At 40.8% G+C, this 26,221-nt stretch overlaps 1 protein-coding gene across 1 annotated transcript in view; it reads right to left on the bottom strand.

Annotated features, from left to right (window-relative positions):
* Positions 1-26,221, bottom strand: part of BABAM2 (BRISC and BRCA1 A complex member 2) — a 129,787-nt gene that overhangs the window by 85,217 nt on the left and 18,349 nt on the right. Inside the window, exons 5-6 of the mRNA XM_081000256.1 lie at positions 17,796-17,990; positions 16,390-16,464 (exon numbers count right to left, since the gene is read on the bottom strand). Coding sequence (XP_080856382.1) covers positions 16,390-16,464; positions 17,796-17,990 — 270 coding nt within the window. The remainder of the gene's footprint in view (positions 1-16,389; positions 16,465-17,795; positions 17,991-26,221) is intronic.

The raw sequence follows: 26,221 nt of genomic DNA, 5'->3' as shown, positions 1-26,221 counted from the left end.
ACCTTTCTCCCTCCTCTATGTGACATCCTTTTATATATTTGAACATGGCTATCATATCACCCCTTAACCTCCTCTTCTCCAGGCTAAACATGCCCAGCTCCCTTAGCCGTTCCTCATAAGGCATCGTTTCCAGGCCTTTGACCATTTTGGTTGCCCTCCTCTGGACACGTTCCAGTTTGTCAGTGTCCTTCTTGAACTGTGGTGCCCAGAACTGGACACAGTACTCCAGGTGAGGTCTGACCAGAGCAGAATACAGTGGCACTATTACTTCCCTTGATCTAGATGCTATACTCCTATTGATGCAGCCCAGAATTGCATTGGCTTTTTTAGCTGCCGCGTCACACTGTTGGCTCATGTCAAGTTTGTGGTCAACCAAGACTCCTAGATCCTTTTCACATGTACTGCTCTCAAGCCAGGTGTCACCCATCTTGTATTTGTGCCTCTCATTTTTTTTGCCCAAGTGCAATACTTTACATTTCTCCCTGTTAAAATCCATCTTGTTTGTTTTGGCCCAGTTCTCTAATCTGTCAAGGTCGTTTTGAAGTGTGATCCTGTCCTCTGGGGTGTTAGCCACCCCTCCCAGTTTGGTGTCATCTGCAAATTTGATCAGGATGCCCTTGAGTCCATCATCCAAGTCGTTGATAAAGATGTTGAATAAGACCGGGCCCAAGACAGAACCCTGTGGCACCCCACTAGTCACTCTTCTCCAGGATGAAGAGGAACTTTCATACTAAACCAGAGGATGGGGGGAAGCCCAGAACAGATTTATGGGGTACAATGGTTTATACTGTGAACAAGCCGTGTGAACATAAACACTGCTCAAAATTCCCTGCCACTGTTCCTGGTTCTGAAAAAGCCACTGTTCCCAGTTTTGAAGATCACAGATTTTAAGCGGGGGGGGGGGGGGAGAGAGGGGAAGGATGCTTAGAACATCCAACTATTTTAAAAACAACAACAAACCATTTCATTCACCATAAAGCTCTCAATTTGTTATGCAGATATTTTCATATTGTTTTTACTTGTATTTGTAAACTGCTTCATGTGCATATTGGCGTGATGGGGGTATAAGTTTCTTTTAAAAACAAATAATTTAAAGACAATGCATTTTTAAAGTAAGCATTTCCCCATAATGTATAGTATGCTAAAATTCTCTTAACTGAATTTTGTGTTTTATCCATTAGGATCATTTAAACGATGCGCCAGTTCTTGTTCCTTGTAGTGATGTAGGTTTCAGGATACCTTTCACAATTTGTTTTTTATTTGACCATGTAAGCCATTAAACAACAGAGTAACCTTTTAAAAAATAGATTCCTGGCAACTAATGCCCAAACACATTCAAAGCACAATGCACGAACACATTGTTTTCCTGCATCCTTCTACCTACTGTAACTAAAAACTGGGAACTTACTGGAAGTGAGGATTTATGATGAGTCACAGTGCTAATAGTCAGTCCAACCAAAACATCTGCTCTACACTGTTACAACTGCTATAATTCATTTCCCCTTGTGTTTGGAGTAGAACCAAGTTGCATAGTAAGGACCTGAGAAACGAAGAAGCCTACAAAAAACAGGTATAAACTCAGGAAAGGATACCGATTTTCAACAGACAATATTTATGCCAACCAAGTACCCATAATTATTTGTAACTAACACCCATCTGAGAGGGTGTGTACATGTTCCCAGTTCAGCCCTTTGCACAAACCTACACAATTATCCTAACCATTCTTGCCCAGTTAGATTGAAGGATACCACCATTTGCCTGTCTGCCTGCCTGCGTCCCCCCCTCCATTATCAACATTTATAGCCTCGTGTTAATAGGCAGTATTGGAGACAGCTTCCTCATTCTGGAGATATTAGATGCTAAAAATACTGTGTTGTATGCAGTGGTTGCGTGAGAGGAAGGCAGCTTGCACAAACAAGCTTTCCTTTCCCCTCTCCTCTCCAGAGGTTGTTTTTTCTTTGTGGTGGGGGGTGGGTGGGATCCTGAACATAGAACTGCAGTGTAAGGGGGAAACTGCCTGAAATCAGATGGAGGAACCTTGCTTGAAATGGAACTCCACTGCTCGATTTTGGGCCTTTCCTCCTTTGTACTGCAGTTCTGTGCAAGAGAAGCTTAGATAAAATAAATAGACAGGTATGAAAGATTTCTTCATGCTCCATCTTTATGACCATCTTTCATCTGCCTCCTACAAAGACACACTCCTCTTTCCATCTCAGAGAAAAGAATAGCTTGCATCTCAAGTTATCCATTAAATATGCTAGCACTGAAGCTCCTCTGTACAGTGGTACCTCAGGTTAAGCACTTAATTCGTTCCAGAGGTCCGTTCTTAACCTGAAACTGTTCTTAACCTGAAGCACCACTTTAGCTAATGGGGCCTCCTGCTGCTGCTGCGCCGCCGGAGCACGATTTCTGTTCTTATCCTGAAGTAAAGTTCTTAACCTGAAGCACTATTTCTGGGTTAGCGGAGTCTGTAACCTGAAGCGTATGCAACCCGAGGTACCACTGTACTGTATGAATAAAGATATAGCTAGCCGGACAATACTAGAAGCTTTTAATCATAGTAGCTATCTTAAGCAGTTGAGGGGAGGATTTTTCAGCAAAGGTACTCTACTGGGCATGGCGGGCAGACAGATGCTTCACTAGGGCTCCAGGAGAGAGCAGAAAAGTGAATGCCAACCACACAAGAAGGACTGAAAAATCAATGTTTAGATGCAAACTTGTTGGAGAGCAGCAGTCCATCCTTGTCTAAAAAACAAGCTTCAAGGTTACTGACCAATGGAAAAGGGAGAGTGGCTATCTCCAAGGATGAATTACACAGTGGTGCCACAACATAGTTAACGTACAGAACTTAAATACCTCTGCTGAAATATGGATGTGTATTACAGTGGTACCTTGGTTCTTGAACTTCATCTGTTCCAGGAGTCCGTTCGACTCCCGAAATTGTTCGAAAACCAAGGCGCAGCTTCTGATTGGCTGCAGGAGCTTCCTGTGCTCAAGTGGAAGCTGCGTCAGACATTCAGCTTCCGAAAAACATTTGCAAACCAGAACACTTACTTCCAGGTTTGTGGTGTTTGGGAGACAATTTGTTTGACAACTAAGCCATTCGAAAACCAAGGTACCACTGTATGTCATACTCCCACTCTAGAAGTTGCCTGTTGAACTGCAGGCTGCATGAAACACAAAAAAACACCCCTATACATAATTTAAAACAATGGCACATACACACAGATATCACTATTCACCTCCTCAACTCTAAAGAAGTGGTGCTTTTGAAAAATATCAGTGCTTCAGTGTCTCATGCTTTCCGTGCAATACATGATCTGCTTCTTTGGAAGGTATTTTGGCTGCATGCGGCCCTTGAGCCACGTCTTGGACCCACCCTGCTACAGAGTAACCAGTGGCGTAGCGTGGGGGGTGCCAGGGGTGCCGGCCCCACCGGGCGCAACATCTGGGGGGGCGCGAGTCCAGAGGGAAGGGACAAGCAATCGAGGCTTGTTTGGGGTGGGAGTCGTCGTCTCCGTTTGGCCGGCCCCCCTCGAGGAAGCGGGAACCTCTCCAAAGCTTAGGAGGCGCTCGCTCTTTCCGAAGAAGGACCCGGCTACTGGATCAAGGCCACAAGGGCCCATCTAGAGTGGCCAAGCAGACACGTCAATGAGAAGCACTCAAAGCAGGACCGGGGCACAAGAGCGCTCTCCCTTCCTGCTGTTTCCAGGGGGTGGAAGCGTCGCTGCCTCGAGCAGTGGCGTAGCGTGGGGGGTGCAGGGGGGGCCGGCCGCACCGGGCGCAACATCTGGGGGTTAGGGTTAGGGGGCGCAAATCCACGGGTTAGGGGGCGCAAATTACTTGCCTTGCCCCGGGTGCTGACAACCCACGCTACGCCACTGAGAGTAACTATACATTCGATCGGATCCAATAGCTTATTTTGGAATTTTCAACAGCAAAACCATCACAACCATTCCACCAGCTCTTGCTTGCAAAATTCACAACCAGAAATTCACAACCTGGAGGTGCTCAGGCAACAGTGCCATTTCTCTCACATAGAAATACTTTTGAATACTCTTCCTTGAGTCCAAGTTATTTTGCTCAGTCCCTGATGACAAAAGATCCAACCAAGAAAAGAGAAAGACTGTAATGAATTCCCACCCCCTGCCCACAAAACATATTCTCTGCAGCTAAATGGCTCAGATCAAATCATGCCCAAACAGCAGATAAAGCTCTTGCTGAGATTGTGAAAACTCCTTACTTGCTTACATACTGGAAAGGTTTTCTAACCACATGGATCTGCACAGCAAAGTTATTTTGTTTCAATTTTACAGCTTTCTGGGGTAAAAACCATCATAATGAATAAAACTGATTGATAAAACAGTAAAGAGACTACACTGCTCCTTTCCAAGTTAAATGGTTGCTTTTAGAATATATACTGAACAGTGACAACAACTTCACTGCGAGGGAATAAGAGTGGCTTCACCAGCTCTCCCTCCCTCTCAGGCAGCTTTCATACTCAATGCAAGAGCCCAGCTCTCACTACTAAGTCAGGAGAGAGTTAAGAATGCCATGAGTACACCTTACTTTCTACTTACCAGCACTTGGGTGGGGGGTGGGGATCATTTCTACTGAGTCTGTTATCAGCTGCCTCAGGCCTCCTCTAACCTCAAGAAATGCAAGACTCACACCTCTGGAATTCCCTCAGCTGCTGTTCCCCACCTTGGATATGATGCTATTGAAGTAAGTACTATTTAGTAAATATCCACTTTCCACAACTTGAAATCTGCTGCTTTTTATACAGCCTTGGATGGATGAAACAAGAGGGTTTCTTTTGACCTAGAGCAGGGGTCAGCAACCTTTTTCAGCAGGGAGCTGGCCCACCGTCCCTCAAACCATGTGATGGGCTGGACTATATTTTGGGGGTGGGGAATGAACGAATTCCTATGCCCCTCAAATAACCCAGAGATGCATTTTAAATAAAAGGACACATTTTACTCATGTAAAAACATGCTGATTCCCGGACTGTCCGCGGGCCTAGGTTGCCTACCCCTGACCTAGAGTATTTCCAGCCATATATCTGGTACAACATTAACCAAGAGAGGGCAGACAGGGAGGAAGGATCATGCCAGATGACTGAGGTATTTCCAACAGAAGATACCCAGTGGGGAACATGGCCAGTTTTGTACCTTGTGCTGCGGATCCATCAGGTGTCAGACAGATAAACAACTATTTGACTTTTAGAAGACATCTGAAGGCAGCTCTGTTCAGGGAAGTTCTTAATGGTTGATGTTTTACTGTGTTTTTAACACTTTGTTGGGAGCCACCCAGAGTGGCTGGGGAAACCCAGTCAGATGGGCGGCATATAATTATCATCATCACCATCATAATCCAGAATTTTCAGCTCAGCCATGAAGTTGGCCAGGCAGCAGGACTGGCAAAGGTCATTCTGGATTTGGCATTGTGAACTTCTAACATATTGGGGGTGGGGACTTCAATATTTATGGCAAATGCTCCCTTATCTGGGTCTCAACTAAGGACTTCGTGGTCACTATTACCACCATAAGATGGAAACCAATATTCAAAGCTGAACCCGTATCATCTCATCTTAAACTGAGATTGTTGGCTTTCAGATTACACAAACTGGGCACAACCCAAGTTTCCTATTTCCCTCTTGAAAGGAATGGAAGCTGCACATGAGTTTTGCTCAGGAGAGCTTCTTGATTATGCCCATTATTCCCATTTCATATGAACACACTGCATTATTTCCCTAAGCCTGAAAGACAGGAAGAGCTATAAATCTAAACACATACTTGGCTACATTAGATATAATCTACTGGGAAAACTACTGTCCTTTCAATAAACAGGACTCCAAAGTATTTTTTAAAGGAACATAGTTTCACTAGATTATGTCAAAACAATATTTTAGAAAGTGACACATTGAGTTACTGTAACCAATCCGATATTGTCAAACGAAGAGTAGAAACCCCCAAACTGATTGCAGTCTAGCTAAAGGATATTTCTACCCTTATCAACAATACTGCTGTGTGAACACCCTGCTCAGGCTCCTTCAATTCCCATGCCCTAACCATATACACTGCATGAATACTATGAACGTCTCAAGATTGAGGTGACCCAATTGAGCTCCTATGTCTTTCCTGTCCTCAACAGAACAATCATAGTTATGCCCAAAAACAAACACAGGAAGCCAAAGCAACAATGAAAAACAGTGCATCAGTTTCAAGTTCATCCATGCGGGTGGTTTCTTTGCATCATGCAATGCACACTAAAGGCATCTTTTGTTTTTATGATGGTAGTGCAGTAAGAATGAGTTAACATTACAGTCATGTGCCTATGTTTGGCCAGCAGGTAAAACACTCAAAGCATATTTTAGCTACATGACAAGTCTCTAAACCTATACCAAACAGTTTCGAATAAACCTTGCAGTATTATTTTGCTAAGTGGTGACAGTGTACTTGAGCTATTCAAGACATAAAGGAAAAGATGAACTCTTGCCTGAGGAGCCTGACATCTTAATGTGAAAAGATAAGAACTGACAACATACTAAGGAATCTTGAGAATGTTATAACACAGGGCTTGATCTTGTGAAGTACAAGTAATAAACACTACTATTTAGTATTAAATTTGACATCTAATCTGCAGAAGTTAAGACGCATTCTGTGTATGCTCTGTTTGCTTTAAGATCTTTCAGTGGCACATCATAATGCTATTTATATTATCAGGATTAATTCTTGGACAGCATTTTCTTTCATTGTATTTAAAATGTGCATCCTGCATCAAAATGCATTTCTTTTTCATTTCAGCTGCCTAATCTGGCACTTTTAAAAAAGCAATGCCCCTTTCAGGTGTGATCACAAGCCCAGATATTCTGGATACCTTTCTTAATATGATCGACCCTTGTTGCATACCTACATGGGAGGTAAAAGGACATCTTGTTCCCATAAACTATCTTAGGGTGATGCAAACATGGTATGAGCTAATGTGTTCTATGCCAAACTGTGCCCAACCTAGAAGGCTACCTATATTTGGTAACAAACCCTAGAAATAAGCAACTAGTCCTGCCTGGCAAGGAGGACTACTCTTGACAGGCTAAAATATGAGTTTGCCAGTAGCAAGTAAGTGAGCACATCCGCAAAAGCTTTGCTCTTCATATTGCCTATTCTTTCTCTTTGTGTCTCTTCCTTCAAAACTCTTTCCGCTATCTTAAACTCTTCAGCTCATCTATTTTTATTTTATTATTTAAAATACTTACAGGCCACCTTCATGACTAAAACTCACTCATTGAGGCTAACTGATAAAAACGAAATTTATGTTCCATTTGTTGCTAAGTTCATTTTGCTCCACCACACTTCTCTGAACATTGGCTCCCTGTTTCTTCTCACATTTGTGAACTTCTACAAGCTTTCAAATGTCTTCATTCCCTTCCTTATCTACCTGTTCTTCACAATTCCCATGCACCTGGCGCTGCTTGTTTCCCCTTCTTGCTGCTCTCTACTATTGAGATGGATGTTAGGAGGCATGTTCCAAAGTGAAGAGGCAAGTTTAACTTTCTCTTTCTCTAACAGAACTTGCACCTTTTCAGTTTCCACAACTCTTCCGCTCCATATCTCATTTTATTAAGGTTGTAGGATGGAAGACAGGGTTCACTCCCCAGTTTTATATACAGCAGATGAATATTGCAATAATCTCAAGGACAAAAACAATTTGACAACCTGTATCCTTTGGTCACTTCAATGAGCACAAATGTGGCAAGGACCTTCACCACTCCAAAATGTCCCCTTGCCTTGGGTGAGCTGAATGGCATATAACGGTTCTACATAATTATGCTGATAACTCCTTCGCTAGCTCAGAAGTTTGATTGTAGCTTGGGTTCAAGTGCTACCCAGAACCAACATAGTAACCTTAGTGAATGCAAAGAGGAAAGCACCATATCCTTAAGAGATGCAAGATCAAAACACACCAGAGTGTATTATAAGATAGTCTACAACAGGCTTGGGGAAAACTGTGGCCCTCCAGATATTGCAGGCCACCAATTCCCTTCTTCCTGCTCATCAGCCATAAAGACTTGAGTTTGAATTCAACTATCTGGAGGGACACAGGTTCCCCACTCCTGGTCTAGACTATCTACCTGATGTAAGATCCAATTTGGATTAATAATGCCAGGCACAGACAGTCTTCCTAACAGATTATGATTCTAAACAGGCTTGACAACAGCACTTCTTGGAAAGGGATCTGAAAGGCAGTAGAAGTCTTGCCCTTCCCGCAGCCTCTGTAATAAATACACAAAATAAAAAGCACCATAATGTTGGGCATTTAAAGCAGGGTACATATGTCCTCCCAAAAGTACACAGAGCAGCTTGATTGCAATCCTGCCCCCTCCAACTTCTTCCATGAGACTGAGAAAGCCTGTTCTTTCTCACCACAAAATGTACGGTTTTCACATCATAAATTAATTGTTTGGCTGCTGCTGTTTTTGGTTAGCATCCTCCTGCAACTTATCCCCACGGGAGAGGCTATCACAATGCTGCGGCACATATTCTGCATTTACATTTATACCCGGGCACAAATGAATCATAGAACTGCAGAGTTGGAAGGGATCCCCGAAGGTCATCTAGTTCAACCCCCTGCAATGCAGGAATCAAAATGCAAAACGCCATACAGGAAACAGATTCTTAGACTGGCAACATGTACCATTCAGTTTCTCCTGCATTATACTTTTAACTGCTTCATCATCTATTAGATCACATGTTTTCTGTCACTTGAAATAAGCAGGAAACACCGTCATTTAAACTGGCTACCTAATAAACCAATCTTCAAAGTTTTCAAGCAACCACTTCAACCTATTTTGTACTTTTAAAAAGACTATTCAGGAGAAACTGTTACTTATTTTGTGAGTCTGCACATGCACATATAGTAATTAGAATAGTATATAGTTGTTCATGGACTAGTATAGTAATTAGCAGCCAGAAAGTACATATTGTGAATAACAATTTGTTGCAAAGGCTCTGGAATATTATTCTATCACATACTGTTTGAACGGAAATATTTTTCTCCAATAAAAGTTCGTTTTACTCCTTTCCCAGCCACACAAAACAGGAAGACATAACACATCGCCTTTTATGGTTAGAAAAATCAGACTGAGGTCTTAACGTTCTTGGACAAGCAATGCCCACATTACTACCAACACTTTTTTTTTTACTTAACAATCTTTGAAGAGGAAGTCAATGCCTCGTATGCTCTAGGCTAAACAGAGTTATTAGCAAGACAGATACTGACAGAAATGCTTACCAGAATAAGGTCATTGATTAATCAGGCAAGGAGTCTGCTACAGGAAAGGAATTAATGTATTTGCCGAATGCCACTTAGGGCAAGTTCACACATTTGCAAAAATTAAGATTTTCTGTGTGGCAAGGTGAAGACCCGCACGCGACCCTCCACCACATATGACTCAGAATTTTATAATCCTTGTTTTAAAATTAAATAAATGCAGAGATCACATAAGAGTGGGGGTACTGCTAGAGAAGCAATGTAGTTATAGTCCTGGAGTCAGCTTTGTCACTGCAGCAAATGGAAGTCACTGTATGAATGAGAACTGTGTGCATCCACATGCATTCAGAATCATCTAGGTCAAATGATTGCATTCTATGATGGGAAGAACACAGTGACCTGGTTCACATAACATGTTAAGCCAAACTATGACATAGTGTGAACTTAAAGCACGTGAGCTCCCAAAAAGGAGCTCATGGCTTCTTTGCTCCTTCCCAGTCATTTTGCTGCTGCGTTGCACTGAGTTAAGCCATAGTTTGGCTTACCATGTCATCCACGTGGCTTAGCTCTCTAACAAGAGACTAACTGTGAGCTGTAACCAAGGTTTGCCCTATGGTTTGTCCAGCAGAATTAAAACAACAAGTCCAGGTTTATATGACATGCTAAGCCAAGCTACGGCTTAGTTCACCATAGCAGCAAAATGACTGGGGGTGGGGGAGTAAACTCATCACTATCTCCTCTCTTGAAACCAGTGCATTTGTGCTAAGCTATGGTTTGGCTTAGCACGACATGCAAATTAGGGCACTGTACGAATCTGCTCATCCACAGCCATAATGAACCAGCAGCAGGTTCCACTATTACAGTGATATTTTCATCAGCTAGAGTGTTCAGGAAGATCTCTGCAGAGTCATTGCTCCTGTATCCATGGATAGCCCATTTTACACATTAACAATGTTCACAACAGTGCTGCTCCTAGGGTCATTGCTAGCTTTCTGGATGGAGTCGATCTTGTCCAGTTAAGCTGAACCCCAAACACTGATGCCATTATGAACTTAACAGCTGTTGTTCAACTCTACTTGCATATATAAGTTTACACAAATTCAGTGTGGTGTTTCAGCTCAATTACACTTATCATATAGATATTGATTAGGAAAAACTTTTTGCAGTGTTATGTGAGATAAATATGAAGGCAGGGGCAGCACACAGTGGCCCACCTGCACTCTACCACTTCTGTCCCTTCAGCTGAAACGCGAAGCAGAAGTCTCCCAGTTTCACCCACCTACTGCAACATTTTTTTTCTGGCCTTCCTTTCATATACCACTGACTTCTCATGGTTTCCACATAGTTCCCTTTTGGGCACAAAATGATGACCTTAGAATGGGAGCAGCTCCTACACAGATGTGCCTTTGCTTATGTTACGAAGATAAACTACAGAGTACTTGCAAGGCATTTATATGCAAAGGCAACATGGAACATATGACAAAATAAGGAATATTTCAAATCTTATCAAATCAGATTCGTGGGGACATGTCCAACTCTTCATAATCTAATTTAATAAATCAGAAAGTGGGCACATTAACATTTAAATAAGCATTGTAGAATGGCTGAAATTAAATGGAATTAATTTTCATTTGAATACTCAGCATTATGAATACTAAAAGAGTGAAAATTCTGATTGGAACAAGCTTCTGTAGCAATCACCGTTTGAGGTTAACCAACCCACCAGCCCCCAGGGTTCTTCCAAACAAGTAACTGATGGTTTATGTATCATCAGAGAGACATCAGTCAGCTAAGATGATTTTTCCCATCTGTCTAGCATTTTATACAACCTGAAAGCACTTTTCAAGAGAGGAAAGGAAATTTGCTGGCTCAAATAATAAATACATAAAGCATACAAAGAAGAGGGCATGTTTGCATGACTGAGTAGCAGAAAAAGTAAAGAAGTTTCAGAGGTGGGAAGAGAATTCTGTTATATGGTCTGAATAAAATACTTGTTGTTTTTCAAGACCTGTGTGTTTTTCTTCTCTTTTATCAAAACAGTCTTCGGCTTTTAGTCGTTTCCTCAGGAATTGTCATACTTTTCTCATTTCCCCCAATCCACTTAACTTTTTCTATCAAAACCCTAGCAGAGGAGCACCCTTACTGTCATTGTACAAACCTGAGTCATTCATTTTTCTTAACGTCTTACTTCATGATCAATTACCATGTTGCCCACAGTCAATCATTCTCAACCAATACCTTCCTCTTGGCATCCAGGAAGAAAAGATGACACTCTAACAGTTTTCCCAACTTAGAGATGCAAGAAATCACTATCAAGTTGAGGGGTTATTTTAATTTTTTATTATATAGAAAAGACAAAAGAACTGAGCCGTTTCTACACTCATAAGCCCTTTGCACCAGGTGGAAGTGTTTGCATTACACTACTTGAATCAGATTTACCATCTTGTCAGAACCTGTAATCATGTCAATTCTGTACCGTAGCAATATAAGCACTGATTTATGATACTGGAATGCAATGGCTATAAAAAATAATTGCAGGTTATTACTCAATGGCATCACCTATTTTCCTCTTATCCGGATCAAAGCATTTTATACAAATGCCTGGCCACACACGAGATCTAAAAAAATAACCTATTTTCTCAAATGATTTCTCTTTCCATGTCAATAAATTATCTCTGCCTACATATAATTCATGTTAAGCACATATGTGAATACGCTATATCTATCCATTTCTCCATACTTATTTCTGGTCTATCAGATATAGCTATTATTCATAACATAAAGAGCAACTTCAATCAAATATGGGACCCAATTTATTCTGGTTTCAGTGACTTAGGGTTACAGCCTTAATGCCACAAGTATCCAGAATCAAGGAGTCAGTCAGTATGAAGGCATTTGTATTGTGTTAGGGGTATGAATTGACTTTTTAAAAAAAGGATCTCTACATTGTGACCAAAACATGTAGCAGTTCTAGGTTACCAAGCAGGTGCTCAAATAAGGAGTGAGCCGCTGCTTTCCAAGATTTCAGGTAGAAGACTTTCCTAGTCCTGCTACCCAACATCCTTTAACTGGATACTGGGGACAGTTTACATGTCAGGGACATGTTTTTCCTTTGCAACTGAGTGCCACTGTGAGTATCAAGAGAAGATGGAGACCAGACAAGTATGTACACAATCCACAAAGGGCAGGGGCTACAGCAGAGCATCTTTTGGAACTATGCCTTAGGCACCAGGCTCCGCAACCTGGACACCAAGCTTACATGTGTGTCTGACTGCCTTGTTCTCATCCTACCCTCTGTTGGTCAGAGTTCAAGGAAAGAAACCAAGAAATAGCTGAGAGGGAGAACCAACAGATATAATACTTTTGTTTCCTGTTAAAGCACCAAATAGATTTAAAGACACTCTCAAGGCAAATCTAAAAAAAGAAAAAAAAAAAGAAGTAACATAAGCACTGATGACTGGGAAACACGGGCCTGCAAGTGCTTCAGTTGGAGAACAGCCTTTACCAAAGGTGTCATGGACTTTGAAGAAGCACAAACTCATGGTGAAAAGGAGAACCGAGCTAAGAGGAAGGCTCGTTTGGCAAATCCTCACCATGATCAACTCCTGCTCAGAAACCTATGTCCCCACTGTGGAAGGATGTGTAGATCCAGAATTGGCCTCCACGGTCACTTATGGACTCACTGTTAAAACCGTTTCCATGGAAGACAATCTTACTCAGCTATGAGTGATCGCCAACGAGGAGGAGGAGAAGGAAGAAGAAGAAGAAGAAGAAGAATGAACTGAATTGAGAGCATGGGGGGAAGGGTGATAAAAAAATTGAAATTGTGCACAGCATAGAAGATGACTACAAAAATGTCTGGATTTATGTGGACTTTTGGGGCTGCCCAATAGTGATTGTTCCACCCCTGTTGCCTCTGGCTCCTTTGCCCCCTAAAAAAGGCAGCCTTAAACAATTTGTAACAGTAGGGAGAGTGAAAGCAACTGAAGAACTACGGGTGAGAGTGCAAGGAGTCACTCCCATTTCTGAATTATTTTAATCACCAGGGAAATAAAGGACTTTGGGAGAGTGGCCAATACCCTGACCCAATTATCTATAGAGTGTAGTGGGAAGAAAAAACAGGACCCCAATGTTGTGTGTTGTGTTCCCAGTTGCTTCCCAACAGCCAAATACTCTGAGCACTCTGCAAAGAGTAAGGTTAAATCTGTGACTCGTTGACCATCAATATCTTTTCCAGTTCCACCGTCACTGCTACACAAAGGCTTTGCTTGTCCTTGCAAAAAAGAGACAGCCAAGACAGTGGTCCCCTGCAGCACGGATGGATGGTCCAGATCAACCATGCCTTCAGTATCATGGGCCCAAATTTATGGAATTTCCAATTGCGGTCAGAGAGGCCTCCTCCCTGCTGACCTTTTTATAGTTTTTTTATAGTTTTAACTGATTTTTACCTTTTCCATATTGTATTTTCTGTGCATTGCTTAGAGATGACTGTAGTTAAGAGGTATATAAATCGTTTAAATAAAATAAACAAAAATGTTTGAAAACCTTACTGCCCCCTCTCGAAGATTTAGATTAAAAATCTGGCACTATAATAAGAAACTGAATAAATGGTGTTGAAGTGCTCTGATGCTTTGTCCTTTATAAGAACACAAGATACAGGAGTTAAGAAGCAAACATCAGCCACCCTGCGTCAACGATTTTTGGATGCCATGGTACACAGGACTCAAAGGTTTTAGGAGTTGATCCAAACCATCTAACGTCAACATATGGCTTTCAAATTGCCATAAACCAAACCCAAGAGGAAATGGTAAGCATATTGTTCTTTAGCAATAATGTTGCAAGACATTAAAGTGGTGACTCTTTAAAATTCCCAACTTATATAAGCCTCAGATTAATAGTTACAGTAAATCAAACAGTAAATCGAGTATTTAATTTCAGGCAGAAAAATATATTAAAATTTTATTGCACTTCTGGGTATTCATTTCAGCAGTCATAAAAGCATAACTTATTTGATAAGGCTGCATATATTTCTTTGAGTTGGACTGCAGACAGCATGGTTCCAATCAGTTCTCAGCAATTACAGTTGTACTGACTGCATAAATACAATTTAGAAGAAATAGTAGGGGAAAGATATTTAATTTCTGAGGTTCTTTAAATTGTTGGACCTTTACAACTGCTGAAGAAACAATACAGTAAAAAGCTCCTTCCATGAGTTATTTTCCCTTTGTGAAACCATTCAAAATTAGTATCTACAAAATGTACAGGTAAGGTGGCATTACTACCTTGTACATATAGAAAAAATTATTGAAGTTAATTCACTGTACCCTTCTAGAACTGACCCCATACATTTGTAAGACCATTAACGTGAGCTTTCATTATGAAAACATGCACTCCCACACATTATTCACTTGGAAACACAGTTTGCACACTCAATAAACTCAATTCATATAAATGTGAAGAGTTGTTTGGACCAAACACATTTCCTATCACTTAGATTCTACAGAATGAACTTGCTGGAGATGCCAGAAGGGATTTAAATTAAATAAATTAGAGCTCAAAACTATGCATATCTATTCAGAAGTCAGCCACACTGAATTCAACTGGGATTACTCTCAGTAGAGGACTATAGACTTAGTGTCAAATGAGCACTGACAGGAATCCAGTAGTCTTGGAAGATTACAATATGTGTCCAAAACATGGTGAAACTTTGCCAGCTTTCCCTTGTTTCTTTCATCATTGAAAGGATAGCTTGCATGCAGTTTACCAATAGTCCACGAAAGCTTCCAAGTGAACTAAAAAGGCTTCAAGAGCTCTCTTCAGACCCACTCCAGAGGCTCACCTGGTACCAACCCTGTCATCGTCTCAGCGCCAGGTAAAGACATTTTTGTTTTGCCCAATATTGGGGGCAGCATCATTTATATGATATTGCACTGTTAAATCTATGAACATGGAATTTTACTTCCAACTTAATTATTGATCTTTGGTTACATCTCCTCATTTCAGTATAACATATTCTACCCAGTGTATTTTTTCATAAATTCTCCATCACCATTAGCTCTTGGGCTGATTTGCACGCAATGCCAAGCCATGGTTTAGCCCTACATGGATGAGCCTCAGCAAGTCAAAGCACAGCATCAGAGTCAAATGATTTCCCCTTCTTCCACTTGCATGTCTGGGAGCAGATTTTCGGCTGTGTTTATTTTCAGTTTCAAATCTCAGCGTAGATGTTACAGAACCTGGCCTACAACAACTGATGACTACTTCCTATATAAGCCAACTTCATTTTGCACTTAATGCTAAGCCAAGATTCTTTGAAATGGGAAGAATCTCCTCCTGGTCACACAGTGGGGAGATGAGTGGGCCTGATGATTCAACTGCCTTTGCTGTTGCTTGTCTATGTAGTGCTTAACCATGGTTCAGTGTTACATGTGAACCAGTCCTTTTGACAGTCCTACTGTGTTTTATATTCCTTCATGCAAACTCCCACTCCTCCTTCAGCTCTGCAGAGCTGTCAAGCATACGTTTGGTAATTATCTAAATTCTGTATATTCACTCCCTGTTTACTTAAGGATATATTTAAAAGTGAACAGAGGCAATTTCCTTGGCTCTAATTCAGTAGCTTGAGCTGTAATAACGATAGGAAAGTTCCTATGGGCACTTCCCCCTCAGTTGGCTTGCAGATGACTAAATTTCAAAGGCTTAACCAGACTCTTCTGATTTTAAGTCTAGTCAGATATTAGGTGTCACGCTGAAAACTAGTAAAGGCCTGTTTGTAAATTTTTAAAAGACTGTATGCTCACTCTGGTAATTAAACTCATTTCATTTCTTCTTTGGGAAAGTATGCCAAAGTAGACAGCAGGGACCAGAAATGAATGTAGAATGAATTTTAAAGTGTGGCTGCAGATAGTCACTAATCACGTTGGAATCTGAGTCCAATCATCAGTATTATCCAAAATCATTCTAGTAGCAGTGCCCCCATGCACAAATTAAAAACATATTTTAAAATGCTAGACTATCACTTGTTCCAAGCAGATTAGAATAATTTGAATGCCGAATGTCTCATCAATTCAGATTATTCCACAGAATAACAGGCTAGCTAACACTGTGGTGAATCATTACCTTGAGAAGGTAAGTGGGGATGTTGCTGAAGTCCACCGGCAATTTCAGAAGGAAACGAGCTGACAATTCACCAGTCTGTCAAGTGAAGAAAAAATAGTGAGACCTATGCTGAGCAATATCACTGTACAGCAGAAGCAAGAGCCAGAATCGTACATCAAACTTTTTGGAAGTTTCCTAATGCTTTCCTAACAATTTAGAGAGCTCACTCTAGCCATGAATGAAGCCAAGAATATATTTATAGTTTAGTAAGTAGTACACAAACGTGTCTTAGCACAACAGGGAAGGAAAGGTACTCGGAACACCCTTATGACAACAAATAAAGTGGTACCTTGGTTTACGAACTTAATCCATTCTGGAAGTCCGTTCTTAAACCAAAACCGTTCTTAAACTGAGGCGCGCTTTCCCTCATGAGGCCTCCCGCTGCTGGTGCCCTTCCACCGGTTTGGCTTCCATTATAGACCGAGGTAAAGTTCACAAACTGGGACACTACTTCTGGTTTTGCGGAGTTCGTAAACCGAATCGTTCGTAAACAGGGCTGTTCTTAAACCGAGGTACCACTGTAATTATATTAGACTAGGTACCCTCCAAATGGTTTTTATTTATTTATTTGATTGATACTGTAAACTCTCTCCCATCATCAGATAGTCCAAGGGCAAATATGTCACAGTTAAAACAATTACAACTTACATTTAAAAACAAAAACAGAAAGTCAACAACAAAGCAGCAGTACACAGAAATGCAGGAGAAGGCGAGAAATTCACACAGCAAAAGGCCCGAATAATGACAACTCCCATCAGCCCTAGCAAACATGACCACTGGTCAGCGATAGAGGGAACTGCAGTTCAACAATATCTGGAGAGCAGATCATATATTATGCAGCTAGACCTTCCACATTATACTCATCATTATCTGATGATACTTTTTGCAGAGACAGGCTAAACTGAGTTGAAGCATTTGTATTCTTTGCTATGTTATTCCAACACCCATCTATGAACAGTCAACCTAAAAGAAAAACTCTGAAGGATAAATGTACATCAGACGGCACTGTGCAAACTGCAGCCCAGTCAGTAATTCGTTTTCATAGAATTGGGGGGGGGGCAACAATTTGACCCCATCCTCCTGAAAGTGGTTGCTTGCCAGTAACTGCTGCAATCCTTTTCTCTACATCTGTTTGTCTCTAAATTAGCAGAGCAACAGAGTTAAAGAACAAAAGAGGGAGTAGACAGCAAGGACGGTAAATTGAGGTCAAGGAAGTTAGGCTGAGGACAAGGAAGGTAAATTGAGGACACCTCACATGCTTTAAGAGCCACACGCCTAGCACAAATAACCTTTCCAAATCAATGGTTACAGTCCCCATGAAGAAAGGATTTCTATATTATTTTGCTAGTAGACTTACGATCACTTACCCAGTTGTTCTTTTTGCCAGCATAAATTTCCATGTTTTCTCCATACTGAGGTTCTTCAAGCAATGTTTGATATTCAAACATGAGGCGAGAGCTCTCACGTAGTCTGCTGCACTGGAACTGGTGATATTGTTGAACAAGTTCTTTTACAACAAGCAGCAGGCATTCTGGGTTTGAGGGATTCCATGAGGCCAAGTTCTGTGTAATGAATTGAGACAATGACCAAGTTAATTCATGAAGATAGGAATACTAATACAGTGGTACGTCGGGTTACAGATGCTTCAGGTTACAGACTCCGCTAACCCAGAAATAGTACCTCAGGTTAAGAACTTTGCTTCAGGATGAGAACAGAAATCGCATGGCGGTGGCGCGGTGGCAGTGGGAGGCCCCATTAGCTAAAGTGGTACCTCAGGTTAAGAACAGTTTCAGGTTAAGAACGGACCTCCAGAACGAATTAAATTCTTAACCCAAGGTACCACTGTATACTGTATACCTGTATACAGTGGTAACTCTAGTTATGGACACAATCCATTCTAGGGTGCCGTTCGCACCCCCAAAAGTCTGCAAGTAGAGCGGTGCTTCTGCGCAAGCGTGGAGCTTGATAGAGCGCTTCTGCACATGTGCGAAGTGTGCAGAACACTTCTGTGCATGCCATGTTCGGAAGCCGAAAAGACGCAACATGAACCTAATGCAACACGAGGTATGACTGTAGTTGCTTTTTCACTGCCTGACCAAGGAAAGGTTTTGAGTTAGACCAAGCTGTAGGACATTCCACTTGCTTAAAAGAGCAAGTGAGTTAGAAACTCAAGTCCAATGCCTGCTAAAATGAAAACTTAGGGAGAATACAAGACAGATTAAAAAGATTTCTCTCTCTCTACCTAACTGAGGCTATGATATTAAAGATAAACTATGTTAGGAAGAACCTGCAGTGACATTATACTAAAGGGAGTAATTTACTTTCAGCATTAGAAATTCAGAGAAATAAAGTGATCTTTGCTCCACTGTCTCCTATAAGGCCCTAGACAAGGAGCATTGAATTTATGGGACAAACTAGAGTTTATTCAAACTTCCAAAGATAGGAAGGACTCAAGGACAAAAATAAAATATAAGCCTAAATGTTTAAAAGATAAAGTAGAATTAGGTTCTATCGACAGTGTGACATTTTATGGAAAGCTGGAGAAATTGTCTCTTCAATATCACCAAGGAAGAAGATGAAGTCTAGACAAAACGCTGGGCCGTGTTCAACTATAGTAACTTGTTGCATTAGTGGAAGCCAGCACAAAGATTCCTACTATTGCAAAGGGACTTCTCACTTCTGCCACTCCCATATATATTTCCCAAATCTGCTTCAAAGAGTTGTTAAATCCTCCAGAAGTGTGTGTGTGGAAATCACATGAGAGATTGTTCTGTCAGGCAAGTAGGAACACTTGAGCTAATGGTACAATCTCCTTAGCACTCAATTGAATACAACATATTATTATTATTATTATTATTATTATTATTATTATTACTACTACTGTTGCTGCTGCTGCTGCTATAGTGTAATACACATGGCACTTTGCAGAGTAAAAAGAGGACAGGTCCTTGCTTAGAAGTGCTTGCAAATATAAATTTTATTAGAAGGGGAGAACATAGGAGGGGGGAGGAAAGTATGGGGAACAGGCAATCAACATGAGGAAGTAGGCACCAAGGCTATTTTTCAGTTACACATTAAGTAGAGGAGATGTCTGGAATCTTTCAGTGTGAGAAGGCCTGTGATCCTTGCCACATGCTGTGATTTAAGAACTGGTAATTAGGTGCAATGGCTATCGAGGTGTTGTACAGATCAACTGATCAGAAAGTTCACTTTTATCAGATTTTGTCAGCTAAGCCCACAGCATATCATGTAGGAAATCAATCTTGCATCACAAGGTCAGAAATCAAGCAAGCAGACATGTTCTGCATAGTTGCTATTTCCTTTCCACAAGCCTTTAAGCAAACCGCTTTCCCAGAAAGTTGAAGGATGGAATGTGCCAGTAGGGGCTGACATCATTTTAATGAGAAACGGGAATGCCTTCTCCCCCCACTTTTTTCTATTGTGTTGCATCACTAGTATTGTGTTAAAGGAAATGACCAATGTTTTAATAACTGTCCTACATTGGAGTGGAGTATTTTTCCCAAGCACTAATGAGACAGAAAATCACACCCATATATGCTTTTTTAAAACAACTAACAAACATTTGGGGGGGGGGGGAGCAGAAAAAGGAAGCCGTCATTTGTTCTTGTTCCGACAGCAGGGTTATTCTTGTCAAGCTGAACAATATTGCATCAGAACAGAGCTTTCAAATAGCTTCCCCCTAACACATCAGTTTTAGACATAAAAATCATCTCACAAGATAGCTGTTTTGTTCCAACATTAACTATATATTTTTTTAAGTAAGTTATAAGAGAAAAATTACTTGGAGGATAAACGAAAATGATGTTGAATCTGATAATGAAGTACAAACACATAAGAATCAAAGTTGGGGGGAATCAATGAGAATCTTTATTTTATGTCAGACTTCTATATTTTAAACATTTAAGTTAAGTGTCTCTTTGAAAAAAATATCCTGGTTTTAACTGAAGTCAGAACTTGAAATGTCGAAATCTGCTTTTATAATCCGAAATGTATTAACTTAAAAACTGCTTTTCCATATAAAAAGAACAAGCACGGTTGGGTGTATGTATAAAGATGAAGGCCAAGCATTACTGGGCAAACCACCAAGCCTTGTTTCTGTAGCGTTCTGGACAATTAAGATAGTCTTATCATCTCTTTCTATACAGAAAGAGAGACAAGCCAATGATCTGTTAATTTCACAATTGTTTCCCTTATCTAAAATGACACAGTTTTGTGGCACAAGAGTCATGTGGGCTGCATGGCTAAAGGTTCTGCTTATGCCACCAGGAAATAGAAAGGCTCCATGCTGCTGCTGCAAACCAATCAGTTCAAATTGTTATAGGAACCAACTACTGCGCACATTTCTTCAGGAAACACATGATTTAAAACAATTTTCTTCTGTCTTTTTCATGTTGATTTAATTGGCTCTGATTTAAACAAAACGACCCTGTTCTTAAAACGGTCATTTAGAACTACCAGCTTATCAAGAGATTTGTGATCAGAAACAGTTAAAGAATAAACATGGCAGGCAGTAGGGAGATGACTTTCAATGAGCTCCTGTAAATCTAGGGCAGAGGAGAAGGAATGCACTCACTGTATATGTACTATCCCCAAAGATTTTGGATCCTAGCCATTACATATAACTAATTTGTTTTTGTCTAAGTAAATCAGAACAGCGGACAGGCAAAAGGAAAACATAACACTGGAAGAACCATTTCTTCATGTTGTCAGTTCTTTCAGCCTCTTAATAAACTTTTTTTGCCCAATCTGCACACAAAAGTCACACTATACTATGTCTGGCCGAGGAGCCACACATACTCTCCTGACTACACTCACATAAAACCCACCCTTAGAAGTGTAACCTCAGTTACTTATACTACCCTTCTGCATCAGGAACCAAAGTAAGGTACAAACTGCAACGAGAAACATTTGTGCCAGCATCATTATTCCAGCAAGATGAGAAAAGCAATGGTACCAGATACAGGTTAGCACAGTTTCCCGATCTTCAACACAGAGAAATACGGTATAGCTGATTGAGCAGTACCACAGATATGGCAACACACACTGGCAGAAGCATCCTGCAGATGACTACCTTCTTTCCTGGCACATTCTAGGGCAGTATGACTGAAGACAGTTTTTCTGCCTTTACCAAATGCTTTCAAGTGGGTAAGATTCCAGGAAGCAATCCATCTCTTGAATTCATACGCTAATATTTAAAAAAGGAGTAAAACCACGAGTTGGGTAAAACTTTAGTTAGCTATGTTTCACCAGACTTCCATTTCCTTTAAAAAAAAAAAAAATGAAGCTAGGCATCACAGTCACAAAAGACTGTATCCTCCTTTTATGTTATATAATGGAGGTTGCCAACATGGCACCTGACAAGTGTCAGTGTGCCCACTAGTTCCTCCCATGGTGCCCACAAAATAAGGTTACCAGATTTTTTTCACTGAATCACTTTTCAACTTCAATGGATTTTGTATGGGGACTGATATGTAAATCCAGGGACTGTCCCCAGGAAAGGGGGACGTCTGGTAACCTTACCACAAAAGGTCTCAGTAAATATCCCCTTGAAAATCCACAGTGCACAAGAGACAGTTTGCTTTTCTACTCAGTTCCTGTTTGTATTAGCTTGGCCTCTCCTCCACTGAACATGCCCCCTTAAACATGGTATGTTTCAATGGAGAATCCACCCTCTCAGCAGAGGAGAACAGCAAGGAGTTTATTTCTGCAAGTTGAATGATTGGTTTTCTATCCCGCCTTTTCCTCCAAGGAGCTCAAGGCGGCACACATGGTTTTCCTCCTTTTCATTTAATTCCAAGAACAACCCTACGAGGTAGGTCAGGCTGAAAAGGCAGTGACTGGTCCAAGGTCACCCAGTGAGTTTCATGGTTGTGCAGGGATTGGAGCCCTGGTCTCCCAGGTTCTAGTCCAACACTCTTAACTACGACACCACGCTGACTCCTTAAGAGCCTCTGTGGGTGATGTAACAGATATTAAGTTGACTTGGTTAGGTAGATATAATAATAATAATTTATTATTTATACCCGGCCCACCTGGCTGGGCTTCCCCAGCCACTCTGGGCGGCTTCCAACAAAATATTAAAATACAGCAATGCATCAAACATTAAAGGCTTCCCTAAACAGGGCTGCCTTCAGATGTCTTCTAAAAGTCTGATAGTTGTTCTTCTCTTTGACATCTGGTGGGAGGGTGTTCCACAGGGCGGGTGCCACTACCGAGAAGGCCCTCTGCCTCGTTCCCTGTAACTTGGCTTCTAGCAGTGAGGGAACCGCCAGAAGGCCCTCGGAGCTGAACCTCAGTAGAACGATGGGGGTGGAGACGCTCCTTCAGATATACTGGACCGAGGCCGATATACTGATGAATTAAAAACCATCAAGGTTGGGAAACATCAGTGTAATTTCTGCCTTTTATAAACATACAGCAAGTGAGGAAGTGTATAGTGGCAAGTCTTAATTCATAAAACTATATAACATTTCTATGGAAGAGTATAGCAATTTTAGATTTGGAATGCTATTTTAATGCTGTTCTGATTAATTGCATTTAATACATATTTTACTATGGGTCGCCAATCAAATATTGCCACACCACCAATTTAACAATATTTTACTACAGGCATGTGTTCTATGAAACAGAAAATATTCTGGCATGGGAAGCAGTCTACCACTGGGTTTGCTGTTGCATGAGACCATGAAGAAAAGTCAGAAGGAAAGGTTGCTTGGTTCTTGCACTTGTGGAAGCTGTGACACACAATCACGCACTGTATTGACACCCTCTCTTCTGCTCTATAGTCATATTTAAGAGTCCCCACATGTCTTTTATAGTTGCTGTGTGCTTTATTTGCCTCTAGAAGAAATTGAGGCCATTTGGGCTATCCCTTGAGTTCAAAGATATATGCCATTAACTCCTCCTTATATGCATGCATACAATATTGTTCTCTGAAAATAATTGATTTTAATCACCTACTTCTTAATATATCTGTTAACTAACCAGGGGTTACACTGAGTATCTCTCTCTTTTGGTTCTATTAATACAACAGTTGACTGCAGTCAGGGTCAGAAAACCGACTCTTTACCAGCAAATGGGAGCAAAAGGCATTCCGTGGAAGACTCTAATTGCTGTTTGTTTTGATTCAGCATTAAAGAGCGAGTTTTCCTGGGGACAATAGCGGGACATAGACTGGGAAAAGACGGAGCTGTGCCTAGAATGTGTGTAAGGCAAAAGGGAACTGTGGACGAGCCCTATGTTAGGCAAAGAAGGATTTGGGGTATAAATATAGAAATATTTACTGAGCTGAGCAACTGTACCTTTGCCCCGAACAGGCAGAGGGTTGGACTAGATTATATTTGAGGACCCTTCCAACTCTATGATTCTAATATCAACCAAAATATTATGTGCACAATACAGCCAAAGATGTCAAGCACTTTCAAATCCTAGTAATTTCAAGCAAAGAGCGTTCAACATATGCTTCTTCATACCTTCAAGGAGGCTTAAAAGTGCTCAGCTGCTTTGGCTATATCATGCCCCAGGTTTCCAGATACTACTTATATTATTTATTACTTTGTTTATTAAATGTACATATGTTCCTATATATGCGTGTTCCTAAGCAGAATTACCTGGAAGTAACACAATGAACTCAACAGGACTTTCTAACCATGTGCACTTTGGAATGTTTCAGATTACATGAGAGCCCGTATGGAATTTATTTATTTTTAAATTTTTATTTATACCCCGCCCTTCCTGGTTTGAAAACCGGGCTCAGGGCAGCTAACAGCAAATATAAAATATTGATTAAAATGAGACTTTAAAACAGCATAAAATACAGCATAAAATGCAGCAACAATATCAATAAAATTCAAAAATTCAGGGGTCATTTTTTGGGGGGGGGGGACGACGACGACCCAGTCGGTAGATATCAAATGATCACCAGGCCTAACTGCCCAAGTTGGTCCTACTAGGGCCAGCAAGGAGACCAGGGAAGAATTTAAATGTGGGTTCCCAGAAAGGGTTTCTTCATAGAAGAAGAAAAGGAAAAAGGGAATAGAGGACCAGGCTAATTCAAATTGGTTAGAAACAATTAACCACACCAAATACACAGTAGATAAGTTCACATATGCAATGACAAGTTGCGCCATCCATCTTATACAGACAAAATACAACCATGCTACTGGATCTTTTATTTATTTTGATTTCCAGCCCACTCCTATGGCTTTGGAAAGCATACTGAAGTGCATCCCCTCTAGCCTCCACTTTTTAAAAACCACTCAGGGCAAGAAAAGGAAAACTGAATACTTAGAAATTATTGCAGCTCAATCATAGTGAGAGAGAACAGTACTCCATTCTAAAAGGAAGCAACCAATATTACTTATTGCTACCATGCCGGATGACACATAGTTGAAGTCCTACAACAACTGACTTCAGCAGAACTGCTGCCTGCCATCTCAACATGCTTGGTGACCACCCATTTCAATCAGCTAGTTTTGGCTCATAGGATATTTAACCAGCCATTAGAAGTCTAGATCTGAACTGTCAAGACAATGCTTGTCAGGATGGAGCTTGTGTGCCTGTAAGACATCTTTCCCATACATGTGGTATGATCTCTTTCTAAAACCAGGAACAATCTGCATAAGATGCAATTTGTTCCTGTCATTAAGAGAATAAGCAAATCATTTCTTAATTAAATGGAACTTGTTTTTCTTAAGAATGTGCTTAAAGCATCCAGGTTGCCGGAATATCTTCCAGGAACGTGACTTTGAAGAAGACAGCTTGCTACTGTTTTTTCTGGCTGTACTACAGAAAACAGCAAGATCTTCAGTTGGTGCACTGTTTTTTTTTGGGGGGGGGGTTTTAGGGAGTATAGAATTAAGTGCAATAATTGTCAAGGAAATAAATGTCAGGAAACACAAGAATCAAGCCCTTGATAGCAGTTAATAAGATTAAATTTATGCAGAGCCTTTCTTCATGGATTAATTGCAAATACTGTACAAGTTCAACATGTAAGCAAAAGAGATTTGCTATAAAAGGTCTATCGAAAACATTTTATTCTGAAGCAGTTTTAATATGTACCAATGCTCATAAACCAACAGAAAAATATGAATATTTATCTGATAACTGTTCCATTCTCCATCTATTCAATCACCTTCTCAGCCACAAGCATTTGTTTCCACTTATATCCAAAGTGTCCACTTCACAGGAAGTATCAGAATCTGTTTATATGTTACAGCTTTAGGCACACACTTAAAATATTTAAACATACACCTGAAGTGTAAAAATGTGAAAGTTACAGACAGGTGTTTGCAAACACCTGTAGTAGGCAGGCACACCGGTGGGGAATTAGAATAGGCCAATCCTTTGGCAATAAGAACATAAGAGCAGCTCTGCTAGGCCACACCAAAAGCCCATCTGGTCCAGCATTTTGTTCCCAATAGCAGCCAAACAGATGCCTATGGAATACCCACAAGCAGGACATGAGCTTAACAGCACTCTGCTGCTTATGTTGTCCAGGAACTGGTATTCAAAAACATACTGCCTCTGAGTCTCAAAATAGTATTCAGTCCTGACTAGTAGCCACTGATAGCCATATTCTTCATGAATTGGTCTAACCTCCTGTTCAAGTTGGCAGCCGTAACTACATCCCGCGGAAGCAAATTCTATACTGAAAAGCTCTGTGTGAAATAGCACCTTCTTTTGCCCATCCTGAATTTCGCTTCATTCAGCTTCACTGGACAATCCTGGGTTCTACTATTATGAAAGAGGGAGAAAATTGTATCTGTATTCA

This window comes from Podarcis pityusensis (genome assembly GCF_964106645.2).
Source record: "Podarcis pityusensis genome assembly, chromosome: 3".
Taxonomy (NCBI): domain Eukaryota; kingdom Metazoa; phylum Chordata; class Lepidosauria; order Squamata; family Lacertidae; genus Podarcis; species Podarcis pityusensis.
The sequence above is the reverse complement of the archived record's forward strand: the minus strand, read 5'-3'. Positions and strand labels throughout refer to the sequence as shown.